The sequence below is a fragment of the Triticum aestivum genome, chromosome 1B (genome assembly GCF_018294505.1).
Source record: "Triticum aestivum cultivar Chinese Spring chromosome 1B, IWGSC CS RefSeq v2.1, whole genome shotgun sequence".
NCBI lineage: Eukaryota > Viridiplantae > Streptophyta > Magnoliopsida > Poales > Poaceae > Triticum > Triticum aestivum.
In genome coordinates, this window is record NC_057795.1 from 550,462,972 (window position 1) to 550,472,404 (window position 9,433).

General features: G+C 43.3%; 1 protein-coding gene across 4 annotated transcripts; it reads right to left on the reverse strand.

Moving 5' to 3' along the window:
• On the reverse strand, positions 1 to 3,415 carry LOC123094629 (uncharacterized). 4 transcript variants are annotated; one of them, XR_006445899.1, is made up of 5 exons: positions 2,974 to 3,415; positions 1,428 to 1,700; positions 1,214 to 1,330; positions 335 to 408; positions 1 to 233 (listed from the first exon to the last, which is right to left on the reverse strand). XR_006445899.1 is itself a non-coding variant. In XM_044516595.1 (2 exons), the coding sequence occupies exons 1-2, from the start codon at positions 3,283 to 3,285 to the stop codon at positions 1,587 to 1,589; spliced, it is 426 nt and encodes a 141-aa protein (XP_044372530.1). In that variant the 5' UTR covers positions 3,286 to 3,415; the 3' UTR covers positions 442 to 1,586. The 4 variants fall into 4 exon arrangements, 1 of the variants encoding a protein (XP_044372530.1); XR_006445898.1 differs by having other exon boundaries at positions 1,214 to 1,697; XR_006445896.1 differs by having other exon boundaries at positions 1,214 to 1,700.
• Positions 3,416 to 9,433: the final 6,018 nt, after the last annotated feature.

Below are 9,433 nucleotides of genomic sequence, written 5' to 3' on the forward strand. Positions count from 1 at the left end.
AAACCATGAAAATAAGAATATTTAGAGACTGTTCCAGTAAGTTTATAGGCCAAAAAAGGGAAATCCACATTAAACAACTTCCTATTATTGATCTGTTATCCGAGTAATGCTAGACATGTATTGGTCGATAATACATATAACGTAATAACATGAACTTTTTATGGGCCTAGCATCAGCTATAGGTATTATTAGTGACCTGGGAGGACGGAGATGCCAGACCATAATGCCCTACCCTACGGAAGCAATGATGGAAGGAACAGATATTACTTCCCGATGGCATAACACACACTACATCAGAACACTTGCACAGGTGGGAAGTATCAATTGTCTATACCTGATTATTCTCAAGTGAAGGCAGTTGCTTCTCTACTGAAACAGAGTTGCTTCCATCCCTGATTATAATCAATTCTACAAAGAAATCAAATAAATTACAGCAAGCAATAAATAGAACAGTGGCTTCACAAAAAAAATAGCGGAAAGCATGGCTAAGTTAATAAACAGTCTGGAAGTTATCCAAGCTCTATTAAGGGAGTGAAAATGTAGTTGGATGAATTATATAAAAGTAGGACACAAATTGAATTTTCCTCCCTCCCTCCATATCTCTCTTGTTTATAAGAACCTTAAGTATTTTCAGATGCTTTGTAAAAGAATAGGTACCTCAAATGGTATAAACATCATATCAGCATCCACTATAACTAATATTATTAAATGATTGGGAAAACAACAAATGCGCAGCTGGCTACCCTTGCACAATAATTCTTGCAGTGCATACAAGGAGCAGTAAAGCTCCAGCGACCATTTCATAATAGTTTTCTGAATCTTTCTTATCCAGCACAAGATCAAGCTTATGAATGTTCACTACGACTTCCTCTACTTTGCACATTTGATATGGTCACATCTATTCATTTAAGTCTGAACCCTAAGATATCTAGAAGGAGAGTATGACCTACTTGACATGAACATCAGAAATCAAAAAAAAAATCATGCCGAAAGTAGCACTTAACGCAAAATTTTCTTCATAAACACGGAGAACGGTTAACAGAGCAAGCTTACATCATATAAAATTAAATTAGGATATTGTAAGGAAGAACGCCAGATAAGCTATCAATCACGATCTATGAATATTCTGGCCTATAATGCAAAATTTCAGGAAATAACATTTTCCCTGTTATTTAAAAGCAAGAGTATAAATTGAAAGCTTGGGGCCAATTACCTGATAGATATTTGTTGTCGTTTTATTGTTATCCATCCAATAGAAAAGCTGAAGTAGTACTTGGAAAGGGCATCTTTTCTGTCGTAGGAATTTGGGAGGCAGAGGTTCCAAACTGACCTGATCTTGTGCAGCACCAAGTGAAAGAAATCGAGACCAAATGAAAATAGAGATGAAGATGCAATTAGTACCTGCCTTATGAATCATGGCCTCTTACCTGAGGATGCAGGGCCTTAACACAGAACCAACCTTGTCGTCGATGATAGACAATGGGCACATGCGTCATCCGGTTTCCTGTGATCACGAGCGAGCGCCATCTGCACAGGGGCGTGAGGAGGTCCTTGATGCTATGGACGTTGACAAAGGACGCGGGACGCTACCTCTGCAGTTCGCCCCGGTGCTCGGTGTCAACCCTTGGGTAGAACCACAAGATATTCTGCACCACGGCCAAGTACGACGCCAAACACACCTTGCTGTTCATGTGCACCTGCTGACGGACACAATAGCCAAGAATCAATAGTTTTTTTGTTATGAGCACTCAAAATATCTGAAGCAAACACGGGATAATAATAGGACAAAGCCATCTGAAATAGCTTGATCTAACTGCGAACTGTAGAACAATATGTAACCTTAGTAGCCTTAGAATATTGTAAATAAACGAAGATATGTAATTCTAAGAGGAATCTTTAACCAGAAAGAAGTCCAATTTAATAGCCAACATAAAATATCATTGTTAAGCATACGAAAGAAAGGAAAACATCTGATTTATCATTAACAATCTCATAGCAAAATAACCAGAAAAGCAAAGTAGTCTGCAAATTGTGGTATGTGTTTATTAGCCCCAGTAAAATAACTTGCCCACTTGTCATGAACAATAGTTCAATACATTTTAATTTGGCTGATGCACCTCTCATTAAATAAATGGATTTGGTTCTGAAAAAATATATACTAATGGCTAACACAAGAGTAGAGTAGTCCCTTTGGAAAGAGAAAAAGGGAATAAAAGCACGGCTAAATATACCATTCATGCCCTCTCTCAACAGTGTCTGCATCTCATTAGTACTAAAACCTGATACACATCTAATCAGAACTAAAACCCAGTTAACACCTCAATCAATGCCAGCATTTAAAATCGGAACACCCTACAGTCCTGTAATGCATTAACAACATACAGGTGTATCTTTGTCAAACCCTGAATACCTTTTAACCCTATCACCTGAGCTGGAGGTGGAGGCGGTGAGAGCCCTCTCCCCATCTCTCATTTGGAGGATTCCACAGACAGAACTACAATATGTATAATAGCAGGCAGATCTAAAAGTGACAAGTGGAAATAAAATTAACAGAAATTCGGGTGACCATACTATGCCACAAGCCCATAGTAACTGATGATAAAGTTATAGCATTGCATTTGACCAAACACTTGGAGGCGCGGAGAAAGGTATGCTAAAACCACTGCCCAACTAGAAAACTAACAACAATAGTGACTCATTACCACCATAATCAGGATTGCACACATGAAGAAACCAAACATCTAAATGTGAGAAAAAGTGTGCTAAAATCATGGCCCAAGCGGGACACTAACGAACAAAACTCGTGACCATCATAAGCAGCAGGATCACACGAAGAAACCAGCATGGCATGTAGTTTGCTGTGAGACTACAATGTTGGGACGAATCTAACTGAAAGTCGCACGATCCACATATATGCAAGCTAAATCAACTGATCGGGAGTAGTGAAGAGGTTGGGTGGGGTGATGTGCTCACTTGGGGCCGGTCACCGGTGCAGCCCATGGTGGTGCCGAGGTAGCGCGAGATGAGACCTCCATCCCGTGAGCGCTCCAGCCCGAACTCCGCCATCTCCGCCACCCGATCCACCCCGTCACCCCTCTGACCATCAAGAGGGTCAGGGAAGAGAGATAGGGCTGGGGAGAGAGATAGGGCTGAAGTCGCCGCCATCAATGACGCCGACGCCTCTCGAGTGTGCGGGCCTGCCGTTGTCCAGCGTCGTAGAATAGGACGCCCGGCAGGAGGCTGCATCGGGAACCAAGGGCGGTAGTTGAGGTGGTGTGACGGCATGGCGGCACAGAGGATGTGGCAAGGCGAGGGCGCGGGCGTGATTTGGCCGTGTGCTACTCGAGTGGGGAGGCAGGGGGAGGAGAGGCAGGGGAGAAGGCGGAGGAGACGAGGCGACCGAGTGGGAGCGGGAAGCGGGGGGCGCGGGACAGAGAAGAGGACGGAGAGTGGGAATATTTTCACAGGGTCGCTGCAGTCCACCCAATCCCGTGGTTGTTTTTTCTCTCGGTGTCGCTTTCTCCCGAATTGTTCACGGATGACGTGGACGCAACGGTTGTGTCTAACAGAGGGCTTATCCTTTATATGTACGACGATACAACTGAATTGATAATTGGATGAAATGCAGCTATATGTCATGTACCTACTTTGGTTAAATCTAAAATTCTGTTAGAAACATAATGGACCGCTTAATATATAAACCATCTAGCTTGGCCTAGGGAACGGTTGCCTCTGAAAAAAATAAAAAATTGGTGTTGAACTATTAGAATATGTAATGAATTGGTCAAAAAATGTGCACGTTCCTTACCAGAATTTAAAGCTTACTCGATTACTCAAGGACTCTCTTGGTATCTCTAAAACTCGACTTCCTTAATTTGCACCTTCTCGGAGCTGAGCCTATCATAGATGTGGGATGTCCACTTGTTTCGTCAAAAATTATGTGAACACATGTGGGCCTCCCAATTATATTAAGCAACATATGTGGATGTGTATGGGGGTTGGGGTTGCTCTCTCCCAATTCAGTTATGGTTGTGTGAGCAAAATAATTTTCATACTTTAGAAAATATGGCTAATTGCATTCCATTTGAGATGGTTTTGCAACAAATTGTATAAGAGAGCGGTTCATATATATTTTTAAATCAACTTGTACAATTTTTTGGTTAGGATAGAATGGTAATGCATTGGTTAGTTGCCTCAAGAGTTAATAACGAACACAGTGCCTATGAGTTGCATGCCCAACAACGGATATCATATTTTTGTTATGTGGTAATGCATGACATTGCTCTACTCCTAATGGAGTAGTTGGTAGTCTATGTTCTGGTTTTTTTCGTTCCACCTCCCACCTTTGTCTGGTTTTTTTCCGTCATACTCCCACCACCATCTATTTCGTCTGGATTTTTTCGCATCAACTCGCATCATCCTCTTCCGCTGTTTTTTTTTTGCTTTACCTCTCACACAATGAAAAACAAATCTGAACAAATCCAAATTTTGGTGTTTGGCCCGCGTGTTGTTGATAACTTGAAGGATAGTTCGGACAACCACATTCCCATCCCCCATATGGTCTGGATTTGGGGGTGCCCGGACCATTTGGGCGGTTAAATTTTGAGGAGCCTATTAGGCGCCCATCCAAACACGCTTGGACGTATGAGGGAGAAATAAGCTTCTTCGTTGCAGACGATCTTAATTATTTGTTTGATCCCGTTTGATGTCCAAAACACGATTGAACGTATGAGGGGGAAATGAGTTTCTACCTTGAAGACGACTTTAATTATTTGTTTGATCAATTTATATGCATTATAGCCTGTAGCAACGCACGGGCGTTCTACTAGTGGTATGGAAGTTATAGATCTGAAAAATTCCTAAGTATTGCACAAACAGGTTTTACAGGTTGGTATTGTAATTTTGGATCTACCACAGTTCTAAAAAAGGAGAAAATTCCAAAACCCTAAATGGTGACAGCGGAACAGCTAAGAACCAGATGGGATCTTTTCACTGAAAAAGGGATGCTGTGATGAGGAAAAATGGATTATGGCTATGGCCGCACAGGGAAAATGTAAAGTTTTTATCAAGTGCTTGATAACTAACAAGTGTACGGGGATCACGACAGCTTCGAGGGTAAAGTATTCAACCCAAATTTATTGATTCGACACAAGGGGAGCCAAAGAATATTATTGAGTATTAGCAGTTGAGTTGTCAATTCAACAACACCTGGATAACTTAGTATCTGCAGCAAAGTATTTAGTAGCAAATTAGTATGATAGTAAAGGTAACAGTGGCAAAAGTAAAGATAATAGTTTTGTAGTGATTGTAACAGTAGCAACGGAAAAGTAAATAAGCGAAGCACAAGATATGAAAAGCTCGTAGGCATTGGATCAGTGATGGATAATTATATCGGATGTGATTCCTCATGTAATAGCTATAACATAGGGTGACACAGAACTAGCTCCAGTTCATCAATGTAATGTAGGCATGTATTCCAAATATAGTCATACGTGCTTATGGAAAAGAACTTGCATGACATCTTTTGTCCTACCCTCCCGTGGCAGCGGGGTCCTAGCGGAAACTAAGGGATATTAAGGCCTCCTTTTAATAGAGAACCGGAACAAAGCATTAGCACATAGTGAATACATGAACTCCTCAAACTACGGTCATCACCGAGAAGTATCCCGATTATTGTCACTTCGGGGTTGTCGGGTCATAACATATAATAGGTGACTATAGAATTGCAAGATGGGATCAAGAACACACATATATTCATGAAAACATAATAGGTTCAGATCTGAAATCATGGTACTCGGGCCCTAGTGACAAGCATTAAGCATAGCAAAGTCATAGCAACATCAATCTCAGAACATAGTGGATACTAGGGATCAAACCCTAACAAAACTAACTTGATTACATGGTAAATCTCATCCAACCCATCACCGTCTAGCAAGCCTACGATGGAATTACTCATGCACGGCGGTGAGCATCATGAAATTGGTGAAGGAGGATGGTTGATGATGACGACGGCGACGAATCCCCCTCTCCGGAGCCCCGAACGGACTCCAGATCAGCCCTCCCGAGATTGATTAGGGCTTGGTGGCGGCTCCGTATTGTAAAACGCGATAAAACTTTCTCTCTGATTTTTTTCCGTGAAACGGAATATATGGAGTTGGAGTTGAGGTCGGTGGAGCGTTAGGGAGCCCACGAGACAGGGGGGCGCGCCCAGGGGGTGGGGGCGCCCCCCACCCTCGTGGACAGGGTGTGGGGCCCCTGGTCTTGATTCTTTCGCCAGTATTTTTTATATTTTCCAAAACTTGCCTCCGTGGATTTTTAGGTCATTCCGAGAACTTTTGTTTTCTACACATAAAACAACATCATGGCAGTTATGCTGAAAACAGCGTCAGTCCGGGTTAGTTTCATTGAAATCATGCAAGTTAGAGTCCAAAACAAGGGCAAAAGTCTTTGGAAAAGTAGATACGTTGGAGACGTATCAGTGCTCATGTGGCAGCGAAGTGTAGCAATGAACACCGACGAACACCGAAGAACACCGAAACCCTAGTGGTAGATCTGAGGTGAAAAGAAAGAAGACTTGGTGAGGTTGAGGGAGCAGCAGAGAGGCGCCGCGTTTTTCTGGTGCGTTCAGGGTGATGCAGCGGCCGTTGTTGGGGCAGAGGCGAAGGTCGACGACGGCGGCGGCTGTGCTTGAGTACTGAGGCAACGCGAGGTGGAAGAAAGACGAAGAGGCAAGGGGAGAAAAGGAAAGGGACCCTCAGCCCTATTTATAAGACGAAGGGATAAGCGACAGGCACGGGAATCGAGGAGCCCAAAAAATGGATATGTGACAGAGTTGTTGCCTCGATTTTCAGAGGTTTGTTAATAAAAGGGAAGTATATACGGTTTTAATAAGCAGGTGACGTCATGGCGGTTTATTACAATCTTGGAAGATGACATCATGGAAGTTTACAAGGTTCACATGAAGATTTTCAAGAAGAAAAGTTCCTAAGTGTTGAAGATTGACATGAACAGGTTCAAATCAATCTGGGGCCTAATGTTGGGGATATAACTATTGAGTATAAACAGTCCAGGAGGAGCCAGGTTATACTCATAAGGAGTCATCCGTATTGAAGCCCATGAAGTCAAGGAGTATGGCGCTTTACTACAAAGATTTAAAGGCCCATGTCCCAAAGGCGGATTAGAGCCCGTAGATATAAACCGCCATGTGATATGTAACTTGTATTGTAAGATAGGAAAGGGTAGAAATGGAGTCGAACACGTGTATGAGCCAGCGTCAGGATTCTATAAACCGCCGGGCGTCAACCTGTGTATATAAAGGGACGACCTGGCGGCGGTTCAAGGACAAGAAACAACAACTCGAGAGCCAGGTAAAGCGGATTCGCATCCTGATCATCGAGACCCCATCAATTCCACCACAACTGGATCGTAGGCTTTTACCTTCACCGCAAGGGGCCGAACCAGTATAAACTCCCCGTGTCCTTTGTTTGGTTTAACCCCTTTAAGCTAATCTCATTGTGATGGCTCCATGACTAAGTCCTCACACTAGGACATCTGACGTGATAATTCCATGACAAAAACCGTGGCACTACATATAACAAACAATCATACAAGTAAGAAAATTATACAAGAAACTATCTAAATCATACAAATAAGATTTTTTTTCACAAAAAGGATAAGAACAAGAGCCTCACCAAGGTGGTGCCAGCAACGGGACAGCGCGGGCGATCGACGGCGGTGAGGACGGGGACGGGAAGGCACTAAGTAAACCACACCTACACATATGATCTAAGAATTTAATTTGAGCTCAATTGCATATAAATCAAATAAACTCTCACATAATTACTCCAAGCAAAACCCACAAATGACTATTCTCATAGAGCATTGCATGAGCTAAACTAACAATGAGAGATGAAAGGACAAAGTTGCTAACCTTTTAGAACACTTCGATAGATGTGGTGCCTCAAATCTTGACAAATCTTGGCAAAAAGTGAAGGATGAGCTCGAGCTAAGGGGAAGAACAGAGAGGAGAAAGGAGAAAACAAAGAGGATGAGCTCAGGATGAAGCAGGGGTTTATATAGGGACAACTTTAGTCCCAGTTGATGATACAAACCGAGACTAAAGGTCAACCTATAGTCCTGGTTGGTGATACCAACCGGGACTAAAGGGGCTCGTGGGGGGGGGCAGCCTGATGCCATCCTGCCACCACCCCTTTAGTCCCGGTTTGTATCACCAACCGGGACTATAGATCAAAAATGAACCGAGACTAATGATGGTCATGCCCCCATCCGCTCCTAGCTGTTGAAACCGGGACTAATGGTCACATTAGTCCCAGGCCAAAACCAGACTGGGACTAATGCTGCGGACGGAAGGTCTGTTTTCTACTAGTGGTGCCTTATTGGAACACTGTTGATGATAATCACGGCTCAAAATTGACAAAGGGACCAGAAGAAGTGGCTCTGTGAGAACACCTGGAAGGAGACCACGAAGTCAGACCACGAGCACGAGCCGAGACCTAACCAACCAACCGCCAATCCCGAGTCTTTGTCCTTCAATCGCTCGCTCCCCTCCCCATCGTCCTCCGGACACCCGCTCCCCTCCTTGTCTTGGACTAGTTCTCGCTCCACGACTGTTGTCCCCCTGCCCCCTGTCATGCCCGGCTCTCCTGATCCCCTCTCCTTGCCGATCAACCATTCTCCAGTGACGACATGACCCTCCCCTCCCACCGGCACGAGCTCCTGGTGGTTGTGGGACACTGGCAAGCTCCACCTCGAGCCCGAGGACCTGAGGCATCAGGCACTCTTTCTAGGAGGAGTCCAGGGTGAGGGGACCTCCTATATGCAGTTCGTCGCAGCGAAGTGCCGACGTTTTGCACAGGGGGCCGCTAACCTGGGTCGGCCCATTTGAAGTGTCATGCGGAGGCACGTTCGCGAGATGAAAAAACTCAGAAAAAAATAAGAGTGTGGTTGCGCTACAACTCAAACCCGCAACTTTGTAGTGATTGGCGCATTGTGCTACCGACTATGACTGAGAACCTCTCATCTTAGATTTGCAGTGTGACACTTAAAGAAACATAAGACAGCGGTAAAACTTAAACAGCAATTCGCTAGAAGTCCCAAAAACTATAGCCCCGTGTAAGGGGTCCAACCGAGGACCTCCTGCAACTGAGTTTTTCAAAATTACGAACATTTTCTTCAAAATGAGAACATTTCTTGAATTTGCAAACAAAATTGAAAAACATGAATAGTTTGATGATGAGAACAAATTTGGAAAAGGTGAAATTCTTTTTTGAATTTGTGAACAAAAATTATAAAATTTGAACATCTTTTGATATTCCCCACTATTTTTTGAATTTGTGAACAAAATTTAAAAACATGAACATTTTTTGAATTTGCAAACAAAATTTGAAAACATGTTTTTTTAAGTTGTTAACAT

Coding starts and splice junctions, on each gene's coding strand:
- LOC123094629 (XM_044516595.1), bottom strand. CDS start 3,285: ATGCCGTCACACCACCTCAACTACCGCCCTTGGTTCCCGATGCAGCCT. Junction 1,701..2,973: donor GCACCGGTGACCGGCCCCAA/GTGAGCACATCA, acceptor TGTGTCCGTCAG/CAGGTGCACATGAACAGCAA.